Source organism: Cucurbita moschata, unplaced genomic scaffold (assembly GCF_002738365.1).
Source record: "Cucurbita moschata cultivar Rifu unplaced genomic scaffold, Cmos_1.0 Cmo_Scf00053, whole genome shotgun sequence".
NCBI lineage: Eukaryota > Viridiplantae > Streptophyta > Magnoliopsida > Cucurbitales > Cucurbitaceae > Cucurbita > Cucurbita moschata.
Window position 1 is genome coordinate 219,975 of NW_019268569.1, and position 18,373 is coordinate 238,347.

The following is an 18,373-nucleotide window of genomic DNA, read 5'->3' on the forward strand; positions in this document are numbered from 1 at the left end:
CCTCGAACAACCTACTCTTAATTGAAGTTCGATTCTTTCTCTAGAACCCTTGGACAAAATACACCATTTGTTCGACACCTAAGTCGTTTTGACTACACCTTTGAGACTCACAACTTCTTTGTTTGACACTTGAGTATTCTATTGAGATGACTAAGAATATAAGGGCATGTCTTGAATATCATGTTAGGAATAACGAACCTACACATTGATACGATGTTTTGTCTACTTTGAACATAAATTTTCATGAGTTTACTTTTTACATACTCGTAATTTTTTCTAATTAGTCAATGCATGATTCTAACAATTCTCAACGATTTAAGCTTTAAATTATGTCAGACTTTACTTATGTAAATCATTTTAGTGTCATGATTATTATAACTATTTGAAAAGTCGAAAGAAATTCCATCTCAAACATTTTACACGCTACAAGAGAGCCCATTCTCTTTTATACGTTTAGCACATGACAACGAAGAGAGAGTTTAACTCTCGTAGGATAATTTCGAAATTACGATATCTTATTTACTAAACTATATTCGAACGTATATATGAGTAAGTTTAGAAATTTTTAATCAACAAGGCTAGACAATATATATGTTTAAATGTACCTCGATTAGAATTACATTTTTGTAATGAAAGTGAGAGATGATATAGAATTACATTTCAAAATTCAAATGCATAAACCGTTGTTTCTTACCATTTAGAAAAGTTTGGTGAATAAATTTTGTAATTTCATCAATTATGTGACGAAATTACAATATCATGATCTTTAAAAAATATTAGTCTACATAACGTGTAGCTGGAGATTCGAAGGTCTAACGTTTCGATCGAAAATTTTTATATACTTTAAATGGGTGAGCTAAAATTAAAGCGAAAGCACTAAAATTGAAGTAGGAGAGGGAAGTAAATGAGGGATTTAAAGTTCATTACTTACCAAATCCAACAAACAACAATAAATTGGATATATATGTGTATGTGTGTGTGTGTGTGGTGTGGTTGTTGTTGGAGGCATGAATCCAATTTAATGGGATTTTAAATGTTCTTTAACTGCTCCATACCGACACTCTCTCCTTTAATATCCCTTTATTTTCTTTTATTTCCTTCTCAAGTGTGAAGAGAATTGAATGAAACACCTCGTATTTTGAGGACCTACTCTTTTGCCAACCTCTTCACAACTTCAACACCTAACTTCTTCCCAATCCTTTTATTATCTTTCCCCTTCAAATTCATTTCTTCCCATTTCCATCTCCTTCTTCGTCTTTCCCTTCCTCCCCGGTTCCCGGTTCGATTCATCGTTCATATCTAGAGACCTTTGAGAATTTGGGTCATAATTTTGAAGACTACTAGTAGGAGAAAGAAAGAAAGAATGATCAATTTTATAGGGTTCCCTAGTAATCGAATATACTCTTCTGTTAACCACTTATTTTTTATTTGGCGATCCATCGTGTGGGATTTGATACTTGTAACTTGAGGTTTTTGATCCTCTTTGGTTGTTAAGAAATTTTGCATAAGAATTAAACCAATGAAGGAAAGTGAGTTTCAAACTAGTTCTTGAGGTATGCTTAGAAGTGAGAGCATTGCTTATCTCCGGATAGGATATTGAAGAAGAGAGGGAAAAGATGTCTGTATACCTAGAATTGTTAGTCATCAATTGAAACAAGAGAGATGAAATTAAAGAGGAGACGATGGAGTATATAAATAAACATTGTCCATTGTCCATCCAATAATAGTAAGACAATTTTTAACATATTTATTTATTTTTTTTTTCAAGTTAAAGAGTATACAAAAAAAAACAGCAATACAAAGTTCAAAGCAAGGTTTAGATATAACGACAATTGATGGTCAAAGAGTCAAATCATATACCACTAAATGAATGATAAATATTTTAATCAATTGAGATATAGTTAATCTTGATGAACAGAACAAACTAGATATCAATCAAATTAAAAAGTATATTGAATATCAACCACTAAATTTTATCAATGTGACTCGATCCTAATTGAATAGGATCATGTTTGCAATTTAGTCACACCTAAAATCTCAAATTTTATACTTTAGAAGGACCATTTCCACAGCTAGCAATAACTAAAGTTTAAAATAAAGTAGGCCTCCTGAGTAGAACAAATTGAATTAAAACAAGAGCAATTTTGCACATTTTTGTAAGAAAAAGAGTGCCATTCACGAATAAAGATTCATTTACTCACAATGATAGTTGAATTTAATTTAAGGATGTGGGTGCCACCCTTTGGCTCTGTGCTTGTAATCAATTGCTTCACACACTTGATTGCATTCAACCACAAGGATGTTGCTTCTACACTTCAATTTTGGTCCCACAATTTGCAGCTGCATACATTAAAACCCAAAACCACACGACTTTTTTTGGGGGGTTCAACAATAAATGCAAAACTAAAGCACTTCTCCAACCTTATAGTTATTAATGTTGGTCATGATTATTCTTGCCTCCCAAGAGCTGCGGTAGTTAAGGGTTTGTGATGTTCCATTTAAATCACTTGGGTTCGAGGTTCAAATCTTCATCCCAGTCTCAAAATCTTATTTATTAGCTTTTTAATGTATAGGATAGCCTTGTTGAGCCAACTACCATCAAAATTTTCTCAACCAAGATCAATGCCAATGTGAACTTTTAACACAACTTCATCAAAAGAAAGGTACAAATTCATTTCATAAAGAACACAACCAAACAGCAGCACCTGTTAATCAAATGAAACCCCAAAAATATTTCAACAAAAACAGCATCATCAAGAGGGATAAGTAATAACCTCAAAGACAAGATAACCAACAGCCAGCCATATGAATAACTGGAAGAATGTTCTAAGAATATGATTTGGTACAAGACAGTTGGAAACAATAAGCCAAAAAAAAAAAAAAAAAATGATTAAAAGGTCAAGGGAGAGAGCTAATGTTCATGCTCAGTTCCAGTCTTCAGCACAAAAGAAAAATGTAAAGTGCACGTATACCACGTAAGAAGTTCCAAACAACATGCAAAAGCTATATTATGAATCTGCTGCTTCACCGTGTTTTTTTTCAGAGTTAAAGAATCTGAGAATCAATGTACTAACCTTCAGGATCTTCCATTCAAATGCAGCATCTGAAGATGAAATCTAATTACAATTGGATTAGTTCGTTGTCAACTCTCATTTGAACATACGCTTACAGATTTGAAGTGATTAACGTGAGCCTCTCCACAAACTTTCGAGAATCTGCAATAATCAATTCAGTGCCTTAGAGCTAGACCAGCAATAATTCTTAAAAGCGGTAAATTATATATCAGAAAATCTGGGAGCCAATCTGTTTGATAATGACTCCATTCTTACATTCTATATGTTACTTGCACATTTGAACTACGGTCTTAAACTACTTTTACAATCAAAGCTAAATTTTAAAAGTTAAAACAATATGATATGCACTTTTATAATTTCGCGAAGACTTCAAAAGGAGCGTAAAAAGAGAAAATAACAGGGAGATAAATAAATCAGCTTAATCTTCAAAATAGAAAAAAAGAAACAAAATCGGAATATCAAACAGGGCCAAAGTAATTCAAATTGTTAACAAAGTGAACCAAAAGCCACAACAATAGAAAATATCCCCATTTCTTCAGATGTCAAAAAAATTAATCTGATATTGAGGTAAAGCAAACTAATGGGTATTTTTGAAGTGGGACATTGAACAGAGAAAACAACCATTTACACTGGTTGAAGACTGGGTTAATCTCTCATGTAGGTTGTGTTATTTTCCTCAACTTACAGGACCAAAATAGACATGTCTAGGAGACCTGTAAGCTCATACTTCAAAGTCTGTGTGCCTACTTGACAATTAGAGAAAATACATTCGAGATTTCTGTCTAAAGCAAAAAAAAAAAAAAAAAAATCCTGGAGAAAAAGAAAAGTGTTCTTGTGGACTTCCGCTCTGAAAACATATTTTAACTCATCTTTACTTGCCTCATTCTAAACTTTCTTCTTCTCTTTTTTTTTTCGGTTGTTTTTTTTTTCCTTAATCAATGGCAGGCTTGAATCGTCTTTCTATAAATTCCAGTAGAGTTGTGAAAGGGTTGATGATTTGATCATTTCGTACCTATCTTCTATCTTTTGGTTTTATTCATACTTATGAAAAACCACAGTCTTTTATAACAGATGTAAACAAATGGACAATAAAAAAATAAAAATAAAGCAACATAAAAAAGAGTCTAATACAAAAGACAGCTATATAAAAGAGACATTTTAACAACTATAATAAAATTGTGTCAAAAAAATAAAACTTTAAATAAGAGATAAAAAATAGTAGCAAAAATCTTTAAATACCAACACCTAATGAGTGACGTGGACCTTTGCGATAATTGTTTAATATCAAACAAAGAAAGAATAAGACCCTACAAAATTTTCTCAAACGGTTGGAGATAGTAGTGAAGGCTCTTCAATATGATCAAGCAGCCATGAATCTGATACTTATTTGGGAACATCTATTGAGCTAACTGAAATATTAAATATCAAGACTTTATTGAATACCAAATATCTTCGACTAATAATTGGACCCCAATGATAAAACTACAATCTACATTAAAAGAAGTTGGGAGATCTCTGACAAAAATCATTTTAAATTGTTAAAAGAAGGAAAATATTTAACTTCTCCTCCCATAATTTCGCGGCAAATTACAAAATTTCTTAACCTCATCTGGGCAGGAGTCACAAATGGACGTTGAACATGGTATGATTAGCAAATAACTCTTCAAGTATGAAAAAAAAAAAAAAGAACCACCACAAGTTAATATCAAGAAACCAAATTTATTTAAACACTACACAGCTCAACCGTAAGGGGAAGAAGTACATAACGTTACCCTCTAGTAATGGCCACTATTTGACCAAGAATGAATAATGCTACTAAATCATTTTCTAGGAGACATTACACATGAAAATAAATCTAAGAGGCATATGAACAAAAGGAACTAAGCCATACCATGATGGGGTATGGAAGTATCCACCCAAGAACTGGAATCTGGTACAAGAACCCTTTAATTGAGGGCCAGAAACCCCTACATTAGAGACGTTGGGTGTAAGAGAGATGTCATTGATATTAAGCTCATAGTTTCAAATTTAGAGAAACTAACCCAAAGAGAACAAAACAGCCACATATCTCCAAGAGTATGCCGATTATGGGCCAGCGAACAAAAATGAAGAAGAGGCCAAGAAGAAAGGATGCAGAACCCTGAAAATTAAAAAAGATGGTTCAAGTTCATGACATTTCCAACATATAAGACTATTTTTATTCTTTAATCTTTAAAATTTAGTCTCCTGACACCAAAGGTTGTTCAGACAATTCCTATAAAAAAATGAAAGGATATAAAAAGGATCTAATCTGAAAGTCGAGAGATTGCGAAATTACTGATAATGATTAAAGACGGGGTAACTTAAATAAAAAGAAAGTTGACAAATAATGAAATAGAATTATTAATCTTCATCCTGGGATAGTTAAACTATCTCTATCTAGATTTTTGGAAGTTGACCTAGTTCTTTCCATCCATGGCTGCCAGAATCTAGTAAAATCAGCCTTCACTTGAATTATGTGCACATATATATCCCTAAATATCTTATCAAAAAAAAGAAAAAAAAAAAAGAATATTATATATATTGCTATTTAACTTGGAAATCATATTATTTTTGGAGTTGTGATCCCCTTGAGAAGTATCTTCGGAAAATGAAATAGTTATCCTTACAAAAACAGATATCCGTACATATATAAATGCACATTCACATAAATGCTGATTTATGTAAATACACCTTTTATCCACTTATTCAACTTTGACGAAATCCTTCTATTTGTGTACACAAAAATGATTTCATGATCAATGAGGGAAGCACTCAAAAGAATTTCAGAAATTCATAGGCTTTTGAATGTCTCATCTAATTTATTTGGCACACTATTTACTAGAAATCTACATGATCCACATTTGCAGTAAACTAACAATGCCTGATACCACTATCTTTTACTCCTATCATTCTATCCTCGAAATATCTTCTAAACTAGGTAAAAAATGTATAACCAATTTTAAATCTGGCATGATAAGTACTTCGCCATTTTTTTCAATGGAACAAAGCTTTCGTTGAGAAGGTATTAAAGAATTCAGGGACATTAAAAAAACCCCCTCCACAAAAATGAGCCGAACTAAAACAGAAAAGGAAAATCTAACAAAAACAAAACCTAAGGAATAATTGTATAAACCTAAGGTATAAATGCAAGTATGGAGCCCTAAGAGATGCATGGAACCTAGTAAGGGACCAAACCTCCTCCGGGCATAATAAGTACTTTGTTGTACCTTGTGATTTGCTCGGTTGGTAAAAAGATTCCATGTAGAACGCCAACCAAGTAAGAGTCCCACTCCAACTAACCAAAATATCTGATAAAATACGTACAATAAAAGAAAAGAGGACAATGTATAACAAAAGCATTAGGTATGTTGAGCACAATAGGGTCCTGATAAATACAGAAAGCAACATCGAACTTTGGAATTAACTTACATTTCCTAAAGCAAGCAATCCCCTGTCAAAGAAAAGGATTACACCCAAAAATGTGAAAAACAAGCCAAAACCAATCAGCCCAAGTCCAACTTCTGCATTTGAAAAAAGATGCACCTATTAACTGTTTTCTATTGCAGATCTGAACCAAGAGCACTAGTATTCTCAAATTTCTTGAAAACCAACCAATACAGAGAAGAAATTCCATGAAAGAATGCCTTATTTTTTCAAGATGTCCATTCCCATGAAATGAGAATAGTTAAGAATAAAACGAGGTGACTCTGATATAACCAAGTAGAAATGAGTGAAGCACATTAAGGCTAGAAATACACTGTATGTAATGCTCACTTTTTTGCTCAGTCAATTCATAGGCCATTGTGTTGACTGGCTGTTATGCCACTCGGATTGGCAGTCGGACAAAGAAGCACCAACTGCCAAAATTAAAGAAACACCAAAACTAACATTATATATGAGAAACTGGGCTTAATAAAATTCAGGAAAGGAATAAGTAAACCTGGTACGATTATATCAACAACTTGCAAGTGTCAACTATTGACTTACTAATCACTATGACATGAATAAAGAAATGAAGAGGTTAGTGGAATAAAAAACAAACAAACAAACAAATAAAAACTCCTACTCTCCGAATTGACTGTTCAAGATTGTGTGTGCGAGGTGTGTTTGAACTGCAAGATCACAGTCTTCGATCCTAGCATAGACTAAATTACTGGACCAAATGCCCTAGGAAACATCTAGTATCCCATCCTGTCTAAATCAAACGCTTTCCAGGTCTATCATACAGTAGTTTGCAAAACTTGAAACTCGCCAATACACAACCTTAAAACTTCGGATTTAATAAGAAAAATCATAATTACAGTTGACCAAAGGTGAAAAAAAAAAAAGAAAAAAAAAAAGAAAAAGAAAAGCATTCTTCTATTCTTAACCAAAAAGTACAAACGCGGAAAAACAATTAACCTTTCCCGTCCATATGCAACCTAATACAGAGAAGAAACAAAAAAGATGAAGAAATCAACGAAGAGCGGAAAAGGAAGTTATTACATTTCAACACGAGTGAGGACAGAGTTGAGCTCGATTCGCCAAAAAATTTCAATTGCAATTCATAGGTAGACGTCGAGATTGCAGTAAGAAGAACCCTAAATTCGATTTCAGACAGAATCAGGAACGAAGCAACAGAGGAAGAGAGTAACGGAGAAATGAACTGAAGCAGAAGAAAACCGGTCGAGGACTCGAGAGGGTATTTTGGGGGTTGAAATGTCAAAAATACCCCTCAAACTAATTTGAACGCATACGACAACAAATCTAGGCAGACATTGTTCTGTCGTAAAATAATTTGGGAATGTAATAATAAAAAATTGGCGAATTTATCTAAATATATATATATTTTTTTGTCAATTAATTAAAATAAATTCAAATTTCGAGAATTAAAATAAAACTAATACCAACTCTAGTTTGGACTTTTTTTTTAATAATTTAATCATATTCTATTTCATTTTCGATTTTTATATTCAATTTTTAATTTTTAATAAATGTAAAATGTTAATGGTAAAATATTTATTAATTTATTAAAAAAATTAATGGAGAATTACATTTAATTTAAATATATATTTTAAAATTTACCTTCCAAAGGTTAAATAATAAATGTGTATCATAATAAAAAATGTATAATCTATCGACTAATTTAAATCATAAAATTTTTATTTACGGACTCAATTTAAATTCGATATATATATACATATATATACGATCACTGCTAAAAAAATATTATCGGACTTACGTATTTCAAGCTATAACGCTGGAATTTAAAAATAAAAACAAATACAAATACAAATAAAATAATTCAAATAATAAAATGCATATATCTTATTCTAACATAGGATTAGGAAATTAAATATGCAACTACATATACATGTGTCACAATCTCTGAATTACGATACTATCGTGAATCGTATAGGGGTGTCTTGCCGTTACTTGAAAAAGAAATATTAAATAAATGATAGCTAAAGAGGTTATACTAATGCAATCACATGATTGATAATTTATAGTATAAAAAAGAAAAAGACAAAAATTGACGAAATTTAAGAAAGCTTGGATGTCCTTGTATTTCCACTGGACGCGCGAAAAGTGGGATCGAGAAGACGTTGTTGGACGAACGGAGAGGAGGATGGACCATGGAAATTCCGACATACACGAACCATTGATTCCCTCCGATTCTCCTTCGAATTCCAGCTATCAAATTCCATCGCCAGTCCCCACGTTTCCATCGCCATGGTGTCCAATTCGAAGTAGGACGGAGGCTATGGGGGCGTCAAAGCTAGAGAATATTCGGTTCTCCACAATTGTTTTGGGCATTTCCAATGCCGCCGTCGCCCTTCTTGGCGTATTCCTCGTCGTCGTTGTTTATCCCGCTTGTGAACGCCAATATATCCTCCCCTTTGTGGGGGTCTCCGTCGTTTCATGCATCAGAATCGTTGCCATGGTTCAGAGCGGCATTGCTCAGGAGGCTACGGCCAGAACCATTCTTGAATCTCCTGGTGATACTGCTGCTGTTGTCGACACCGTTATGCGTCGCGAGAGACGGGTATTTGGCCACTTTCTCTACATTCATTCTTCTGTTTTGTGAATTTGACGAAGCAGGTTTTAGGGGCAACTTTTGTTTTTAGATACGAAATATGAGCATGAATTTGGTATTGCGAGAGCAAAACGGACTTAGGTTCAATGGTTTGTTGTTTTCCTGCCTCACATAGCTAAAACGAACCCTGCGTCTATTTATCTGTTTCAATAGTTGTTTTGGTTAGTTTTATAACCATCGAATATTTACAATCGCTCCATTATGATGTTGTGACTAGTGACAACCAAGCAACACCCGTTGCTGTTTCTCATCAAGCATTTCATAAACAAACTATATGCCATGAAGCTTACTTTCGTTTTACTAGTGAACATATACAACAAGTTTTATAGTTCACAAAATATGTGAAGACTCAGAAGCAATTGAGATATACTTTTACAAACATAATGGAGCAGCTAACTTGAGGGGGAATGTTATGTATATTAGTGTATGGTATTGGAAGTAGCTTAGTTATGAATCCATTAGTGGGATGACTAGCTTGCTCTCTCTCTCTCTCTCTCTCTCTCTCTCTCTATCCCTCTCTCTCGCCTGTGAGAGTTGGGAAGGACTTCCCCTTGTTGCGAAAATTGAAAGGACGATATTTAAATGTAGTAAGAGATATGTAGAGAAAAACATGGTGGTAGAGGGAAATATGTGAGGGGAGAGTGTCAAATATGAGTCTTCGACGGAGTACATTAGCATGAGTGAGGGGCTGCCTCTCCATTCTTGTTTCTCTTTCGAACGTGGTGGGTTTCTTTAGGAGTAGTTGTCTCTTGGAAACTCTCATTCAGGTTTAATTTGTGTTCAGCAGTGGGAGATGGTTGTGTCATTGTGGTAGAGTAGGAGGGAAGATCTTCCTTGATTGTTTCAAAAGGTATGGAAAGAAGTGGATGGGAGAACGTTTAAAGAGAAGTTGGATTTCTTACTGCCGCTGCATTTTCTTATGCCTGGAACCTAAGCGTCAGAAGGCTATTGTGCTTGCACATCAAGCTTTAAAAAACACTGGTTGAGGTAGTAGGCAATTGATAGTTGCAAAGGATGAAGGTATAACTGGTTTTAGGTTAGTGCTCTGATCGCACATGAGAAAAGGAGGGTGACTTGAGTGGTTCCTCTCCACAAGTTTCTGTCTGTGGTTTGGGTAAGTTTTCAAATGTGTCATCTTTGTAGTTACTAGGTGAAACCACATTTTAGGCAAGCTTTAGGGAGAATAAAGGGCTTAAAAGAGGATGTGCTTTCTACCGTGGTGGGTTGAAGAGAGGGTTCTTGGCAGGATGGGGTTGAATATTTGAAGTGCATACAGCTTGAGCCATTTGAAGGTGTTATCCAGTAGTCTGAAGGGTCTAGTTTTAAGAAGGAAATTGGGCCTAAAAGCGATGAATCTATGGTGGCAACTTGGCGTCTTTGGCCTTCCTTTTTTTGACAGTGATAGAGAAATATAGGTTGTTATGATGCGTTATCAATGTCTAAGTTTGGTTAGTTGGTTCCACACCTGATCCTCGAACCACAAGTTTATTGAGAATATAAGGTTAAGTGGTCAGAACTTGGACAACTTAGCTTTTTTTTGTTTGATAGAGTGTAGTTTGAATTTGGCAGGTTTTAGGGGGTAGGCCTTTTCCTCAGATTCCGTTGCTGTCAGGTGTAAAGTATAATGGATTATTTATGTTTGTTTCTGTTATGGTGTTGATGTATTTATTCTCAATGTACTGGTTGATGAACAGTTGAGGTATAAAAAATGGCTTTGGTGGACCCGTTTTGCTCTAGTCATCGTAATGCTGCAATTGGGGGGAGCAGTTTACTTAATCTACCATATGGCAAACTACATTGCTCATGATGAAACTTCAACTGGCTGTGCTTTAGGTAAGGTGGGTGAAGTCTCTCATTCTTCATATTGCAGTTTATTCTCTTATTCAATATTGTTGTGGCTGGAGGGTATCTGGGCCTAGGCACCATGATGGAATAAGCTTTGTTTCTATTGACTGCATTGCTTGCTTTGATCTCTCTTTTTATGTTCTGCTGTGTTCAATTGGGATCAATGAATCATTAGGCACAGGCTGTCTCCATCAATGGTCAGTTTTTCTTGTTATCAAGCTGTTGTATTATAGTTGGTTTAATTATCTTGGTTTTTAGTTACAAAAGCTTATTGTTTGTCTTGATTACTCTGATTCTTTATGTTTAGAGTGTGCACTCCAAAAGGCTTTTGTTTTCTACTCCCATACAATATTTTTGTTGAAATCTCAGCAGCTGGAATTTTGTTTATATAACACTACAATTTTTCTTGAACAAGAAACATACTTTTCATTGATTAATAGAAAGGATAAAGTGTTCAAAGATACAAACTCCCGAAGGAGTGGAAAAAAAAAAAAACCAATACAAATCCAAAGAAACCTATGGAGTGAATAAAAGCACCGCAATTACTATAATATAAATGTCACAAGGAGAATAAGACAAAAAAAGAAAAAAAAGAAAAAAAAGAAAAAAGAAAACAGAAGCCTTAAAGCTTAGCAATATCAAAACATTCCATCCATATTGCTCTTATCTTCAAAAATTCTTTGGTTCTTTAAGCACCATAATTCAGATCAAATGTATCTGATGTCGTTGACCCAAAGATGCACCTGGGAAGACAAGGATGACCCATGAAGAAGCTGAAATAGATTACTTCTGAAGTCTTTCAAGAAAACCCAATGGATATGGAAAATATGAAACAAAGAGAACCAGCACTGTAATGCATAAGGGCATTGAAAGGAAACTTAGACGTTGGCTTAAATTATCTGCAAAACTAAAAACACTCATAGAGAGCTACAAAGCTTAATTGGGAACCTTTTTCTGGGGAGATTCAACCATATTTACGGTGACCATTAAGCATAATCCAAGCCAACACACTGATTTTCTTGGTCTTTTGACTTCCAGATTGCACAAAACAGTCAATCTGATCTTCTTCCAGACCACAATTTTCCAACCAATCTTATCATCTTTGAACTGAAGAACACTGAACTTAATAAAGACATCAATGAGCTGTATTCAACAACTTAAATTTCCTTCAAATTGAACATCATTTTGTTTTGTGTGACATCTAGGATGTGTTTCTTGAAGCAAGGTAATTGCTGGGTGCCATCTATATTGTTTTAAATATGAATTAAAAGAAAAATCAATTTTCTTGTTTGGTTAGAAATCCTTCATAAGATAAACTCTCTTGAGGAAATATGAAAATATTTCTGCAAGCTCCCTTGACTCTCTGAGATGTTTTATGTGAATCAGTTGGGAATGTTTAGACCACCTTTTTTGCGTGATGTTTTCTTTTGTTTACCTATCATCGATCTTGGACATCTTGTGGTGTGCTCTCTCTCTGTTAAGGGCTTTCTTGTTTCGATGTCTATATTGTATAGAAGAAAGGAATAGGATATCATGATGTCGCTACCTTTTCTATCTTTTGGAAGGAGAGAGTGGATTTTGAGAATAAATAAAGGGAATATGGATGAAGCTTGGAACTGTTAGGTTTTGGTTTGTCATTGATCGTTTCTTGCCTAAAAGTTTCTTCGCATCCTGTTTTTCTTTTGTCTTTTTCTCCTTTTTATTTCCTTCTCCCTTTCCCCTCCATCCTAAATCATAGCTCTACTTGAAGAGTACTTCTATTATCTCCCTATCCAGTGGTCAGAAGGACTTCTGTGTCTTCCTTTTCCCTGTTCTGTATGTTTGTTTTTGGTGTCCACATGCGTGAGTGTTTGAGACTTTGACATTCTGTTGTACACTTGTGATGCAGTGGTGGCCTCAAATCAAAGATGGTGGAAACGAAAGCTACTGGTTTTATTTACAATCTTGGTGTGCTTTGTTGCACTGGTTCAGTGTTTTGCTGGTATGGATGTTCTAAGGTGGAGGTCATTTTATGCAACTCAAGATCATGCATGGAAAGCACACTACAGTGAGATGTTTGATCATGGAATTCGTGAGGCATTATGCTGTATGGGACGTTCCAAATACTTGTATGTTTCCTCCTCCTTCCCCTTCTCCTTCTCCTTCTTCTTCTCTCTCTCTTTTCGATATGGGGTTTTCCTTATATGCTCTATATTTGTGTTACACTATATTCCTAATTTTCCTATCCCGGTGCCATGTTTTAGGAGCGTCATGGAAGAAGATGAGGTCTTCTCAGTGGCACAATTATTGGGTGATCTTGTTGCTTACCGTTCTTCTGGCACAGGGCATTTTGAATTTTTGGCAGGTTTAATTTGAAACTCTGCACAATTTTGGAATAGTCTTCTTATGTCATTTCGCATTTGCTATATTTCATTTGATACATGTCTGGATCTTTTAGATAGACAGGCAATCTTGTTGCAGTATGCATCAGAATTCAGCAACTCGCTAATGTGAAATTAGTTTAAATGAATTCATCTGGTCTTCTTCTCTCCTTCCTTCTTAGTTCTTGGGTTTGATACTACCAGAATTCAGAAACGTTGGCTTCCTCCGGGAGAAATTATTGATTGTATCGTGTGTGCCAATATCCGATGGAAGGAAGGTGATTAGTATTCCTTGTTCCTTAAAGCATGATCGGTTTACTTTTTGGAATAGGTTGAGAGATTTTGTCATAAAAGTTTGAGAAGCTTGGCTTGAAGGATTCTTAGCCTTTGAAGTGCAGCACTAAGAATGTAGACATTGTACAATCATTCATCCCTTTTTCTTCTCCATCTGTTAGTGGTTTAAATTGGATTTCCTTGCTGGTGATTTTTTCGTTGAATGTGCATGATGATTGGAAAGATATTCATATGGTCATCGAAGTCCACTTTGGAACCATTAAGCTTTAATTCAATTGGAAGATGCTAATCTTTTAGTTGGCCTTGGTCCTTGGGGTTATTGGTCAAATGTTGGCCATTTCCATTTGAATTTTGAAAAATGGGACATCAGCAAGCATAGTAACCTAGAACTCATTTAAGGCTAAGGAGGTTGGATTAAAATCACGAACTTACCTCTTCATTATTGGAATATGCGCACTTTCAATACATTAGGTCATTGCTTTAGTGGTTTGATTTGGGTTTCATCTTAGACCCTAAATCCTTTAGATTGTAGCTCAACTTATACTGAATTTCAAAATAACCTTTGTGGTTTTATCGCTGCTATGATTGAAAATCTACAGAAATTGAAGAAGAATAGTCTGGAAAAGACAACACTGAGGCCACTGAATGCAACCTCTTGTTCAAGGGAAAGCATCAACAAGCAGACTTGAAAGAACCACCTTATATCATTCTCTTTTGCTGATTTTTGGCAGTCAATTGGGCCCTAACATCTATGAAATTTGGAAAAATGTGGCTGAAGCACTATCTTTCCTCCCTTTCCATGAAAATGGGTGGAGCAAAAACCCATTCTCTGGATGGCCTGACCATGACATTATTCAAAAGCTTAAAAGCCTCAAATTAGCTCTTAAAGAATGGAATTCCTCCACCTTTGGAGTTATCCCAAATTGATTATGGTGCAAAATTTTGACCTGCTGTTGATAGCATCCTTCGAGGAAATTTGGCACGATGGTTCTTCAAAGGGGATAAAATACTCAATTTTTCATAGATATGCTGCTGTTACAAAGAGGAAAAAGTCTATTATGGAGTTGCTTACAGAACCGGGTGTTAGTCTACTCCAAGACAAAGCCATTGCAGAAGAATTTACTGAATTTTACAAGCAACTATTCTTTAAGAAAGAGGGTGACAGACATCTTCCTTTCCCAACCAATCCCCTTTGACCAAAGTTCTCATCTGGAAGAACTGTTTACTGAGGATGATATTTGGAATGCTGTCAAGGCTCTTGGGTTCAACCAATCATCTGGTCACGAGGGTTTCACGGTCAAATTCTTCAAAAACTAATGGAACGTCCTCGAAGCCGACTTTTTAAAAGTAATGGAAAATCCTCAATGCCAACTTTCTGGGGGTGTTCCAAGACTTCTTTAAGAATGTTATAATGAAGATGAGCATTAATAAGACTATATTTGCTTTATCTCTAAGAGAACGGATGCTAGAGGGGTTGGTGACTTTAGGCTAATTAGTTTTACCCCCTGCCTTTACAAGATTATCTCGCTGGAGTGCTATTGAATCTTTTGAAGTGGGTCCTACCAGCCACAAACGTAGATTATCAATCAGCTTTTGTCAAGGGAAGACAAATTTTGGATGCATCTCTTATTGCAAATGTCTTTCATGAGACTATATATTGTAAATGAAATCATCTAAGAAAGGCATAGAAAGAAGAGGCAAGGATTACTCATCAAGAAGACCTTGATAAAGTCAATTGAGATTTATAAAGTCGATTGAGATTTTCTCAATGAAATGTTGAAGGTAAAAGTAGTATAAAGAGACGACTTTGGATCAGGGGTTGTGTTCACCGCCAATTTCTCTCCTAAAATGCAAATGCCTATAGCAACAATAGCTAAAACTCTCTCTCATATCCAACTGAAGAAGCTTTTTGTAATCCCTTTGTATGTTTTTACCCTTTGCATCACTTTATTTAATCAATGAAATTGCGAAAGAAGAAAAGAAGAAAAAAGAAATCCTGTTGTTATTTCTTCTATTTTTTTGGGCGGTGTGGTTGAAGAGAAATAAAAGATCTTTTAGGTAGTTGAGAATTTTTGGTTGGATGATTTTGATGTCACTATTGTTTCAACTACCTCGTGGCTTCAGTCTTTATTATTAATATTATTTCTATAGTTATAGCCAATTGGATGGCATTTATTTAATTCATTGGCCTCTTTGTTGTTTCACCCTTTAAAAAAGAAATCCTTGTAATTTCCATTGATATCTTTTCTCAATGACTTTTTTGTAGTTATTTAATTCCTACATTTTGCAATTGAAGAGCTTTTTTAATCTATCTTGGGTGCTTGGATGCCTGGGTGGTTTGCTTTTCTATCCTTTGTAGTATTTTCTACTATTGTGAAAGTTGTTTCCTATTAGATGAAAAAAAGGAAAACTTTTCTTTTTTACATTAATATAGTTATAATATCTAGTCTCTATATAATTTTTCAGGAATTTTTAGATTTCCAGTGATATGTATGCAATACTCAAATAACACCAAAATATGTTGCTTTAGGTCTTGCTTTATTGCAGAGGCATGGCCAACAAGTACAAATATCTGAAGAGCTCATGGAGGCACCTATAGATAAAATTGAGGAAGCTGCTGTTCTTCATAAATTTGCTGAAGCAGCTTACACAGTAAATCGAATGATTCTTTGATCAATTTTTTGTCATGAGAAATTGAATCTAAGCCATGTTGTGCAGGGGCCATTGCTTGATTTTGGAAGAAACCCTCTCTTATTTCCTTGTGCGTGGGTATATCGACAAGGGATATTTACTCCATGGACTCGTAACAAGTAGTTCCTCTATCTAGAATTTTGCTCAATGCAGTATGTTATGTAGATATATTATTCTTTGGTTGAATATAACAGAAGATATTCTGAGTGCTTATGTTTCTCTTTCATCTATTAACATTTTCTCTATTTTTATCCATATTAAATTCATCTGCTTTTTTTCCCACTTTTGTAGGCGGCCTGTACTCCATGGCGATAACTGGTGGCGAGGCCATGCTGCAGCCTTTCTTAAATATGTTAAATTATCACCTGAAGTACTTCGAAGAGGGCGTGTTAACCAGGTGATTTTATTTTATGGTTCTTATCTATCTTCCACAGAAAGCATGGAAATTATGCAAACTTTAGCAATGATAGACCTGGTAGTGTTTTGGGTTTAACTTGATTAATTTTTGCTCTTATTTATTCATTGTTTCATGGTCATATTATAGGTACTTATTGGAATTGAAGATTGTTGAATGATCTTGTCTGCCTTATAAAGTACTGTGTTCCTATGTTTTATGTTCTCTAACTTTTTTCCTTATTTGTTCATTGTTTTAAGGTTTCAACACTGAGTATGAGTTAATGATTGATTTGGGTAGGTTTTTGGTTGTTGTTGCAATCCCTTGTGAATCAATAGTAGTTTTAGTTCTCGTAAATATATTTCCAAGTCGACACCAACAATTTATTAGTGGAAAAAAAAAATCCCTTGATGTAGGTAACATGTTCAAATTTAACAGTGTTGTTTATAGAAAAAAGGTAATGGACTTTATAATTTCTGGATATTGGCACCTGCTCTCCCCCTTTGTTCTTTCTCCTAGTTAACTTAACCTCCCTTGATAAGTTCAGCTCTCACGTCTGTTCTACCTCTGTTGTGGAAGTTCTCTAAATGGTTTTAAAGGTTATTTTTCTTTAGTCATCAATGGCGATCCGCTCATCTCATCTGTTTTTGTTTCAAGAAAGAGAAATAAAGTTAGATTTGAAAGCTGATTCTTGAGGTTATCATTTTTTTTTTCTAGCAAAGGTTGCCTAAAAAATTATTCTCAACTTGGATTGAACCAGCCTCAGTTGGCTCAGCAGTATAATAAAGAATCTTATTAATATTCCTGTAAGTAACAAAATTTTCAGAGATGTAAAGGAAGAATATGTGCTTTGAGCTGAAGAAACCTAAAAAATAAAGGGGTGCATTGCTGAATGTATAGACTTGATGAACAAGAAAAAATAACATGTTCGTTTCTTGATTCTAAAAGGTTATGACAGAGGTGGTTTAAAGATTTTTTCTAAACATGCTTGTAGGCAGGCATGACAGCTTGGACACCTCGAAAGCCTGATCTTCTTATGTAGCAACACAACATCAGTTCATCGTAAGGCCTTGTCCTTTCCCAATGCAAAAATTGATCGTGATACCTTTGGTCTTCCAATGGCCTACTGGGATATTAAACTACAATGCTAGCCTTTTGTGAAAGGAAAAAATAAATTATGATGAGTCGATGATGGATTGTCAGAATATTAAACTGGTTTCTTATTCAGCATAACTTCTTGTCAGCTGCATATAAATCATTTTGCTCGTCTCTTCATTTCATTTTTGCATCCTATATGGAAGATTGATATTTTTAAAAAAAAATTAAATTTCCTTTTTCGTGATTTTTTATATCGCTTTGTTATAGTTGCAAAATCATTTCTCGATTTTGGTTATCTTTCTAACCATTTGGTGCTTCATCTGCTTTTAGTCAAAGTGTGAAGCTGCATACTTCGTTCTGGTTCTACATGATGTGAAATGTGTAGTAATTGCCGTAAGAGGAACTGAGACACCTGAAGATCTCATAACTGATGGCTTATGTAGGGAGTGCGCACTTTCTGAAGAAGACTTGGATGGGCTGATTAAGTCTCTCTCTCTCTCTCTCTCTCTCTCTCCTTCTG

The 18,373-nt window shown here is 34.7% G+C and overlaps 2 protein-coding genes across 7 annotated transcripts in view; one reads left to right on the forward strand and one right to left on the reverse strand.

Annotated features, from left to right (window-relative positions):
* Nucleotides 1-1,960: 1,960 nt before the first annotated feature.
* On the reverse strand, nucleotides 1,961-7,760 carry LOC111436372 (vesicle transport protein GOT1). 4 transcript variants are annotated; one of them, XR_002709224.1, is made up of 8 exons: nucleotides 7,581-7,760; nucleotides 6,870-6,952; nucleotides 6,525-6,616; nucleotides 6,323-6,403; nucleotides 5,117-5,214; nucleotides 4,966-5,041; nucleotides 3,075-3,215; nucleotides 1,961-2,340 (listed from the first exon to the last, which is right to left on the reverse strand). XR_002709224.1 is itself a non-coding variant. In XM_023074149.1 (7 exons), the coding sequence occupies exons 2-7, from the start codon at nucleotides 6,895-6,897 to the stop codon at nucleotides 3,183-3,185; spliced, it is 408 nt and encodes a 135-aa protein (XP_022929917.1). In that variant the 5' UTR covers nucleotides 6,898-6,952; nucleotides 7,581-7,760; the 3' UTR covers nucleotides 2,787-3,182. The 4 variants fall into 4 exon arrangements, 2 of the variants coding, with proteins under 2 accessions (XP_022929917.1, XP_022929918.1); XR_002709225.1 differs by lacking the exon at nucleotides 1,961-2,340 and adding an exon at nucleotides 2,532-2,705; XM_023074149.1 differs by lacking the exon at nucleotides 1,961-2,340 and having other exon boundaries at nucleotides 2,787-3,215.
* Nucleotides 7,761-8,632: 872 nt separating this feature from the next.
* The window catches only part of LOC111436326 (sn1-specific diacylglycerol lipase beta), a 16,683-nt gene continuing 6,942 nt past the window's right edge, over nucleotides 8,633-18,373 (forward strand). For 2 of the 3 annotated variants that reach the window (XM_023074071.1, XM_023074072.1), the window contains exons 1-8: nucleotides 8,633-9,120; nucleotides 10,866-11,004; nucleotides 12,905-13,124; nucleotides 13,260-13,360; nucleotides 16,201-16,322; nucleotides 16,389-16,480; nucleotides 16,653-16,758; nucleotides 18,184-18,338. In XM_023074071.1, coding sequence (XP_022929839.1) covers nucleotides 8,704-9,120; nucleotides 10,866-11,004; nucleotides 12,905-13,124; nucleotides 13,260-13,360; nucleotides 16,201-16,322; nucleotides 16,389-16,480; nucleotides 16,653-16,758; nucleotides 18,184-18,338 — 1,352 coding nt within the window. In that variant the 5' untranslated portion in view covers nucleotides 8,633-8,703. Of the gene's footprint in view, nucleotides 9,121-10,865; nucleotides 11,010-12,904; nucleotides 13,125-13,259; nucleotides 13,361-16,200; nucleotides 16,323-16,388; nucleotides 16,481-16,652; nucleotides 16,759-18,183; nucleotides 18,339-18,373 lie in introns of all 3 variants that reach the window. The other variant, XM_023074073.1, reaches the window with a different exon arrangement.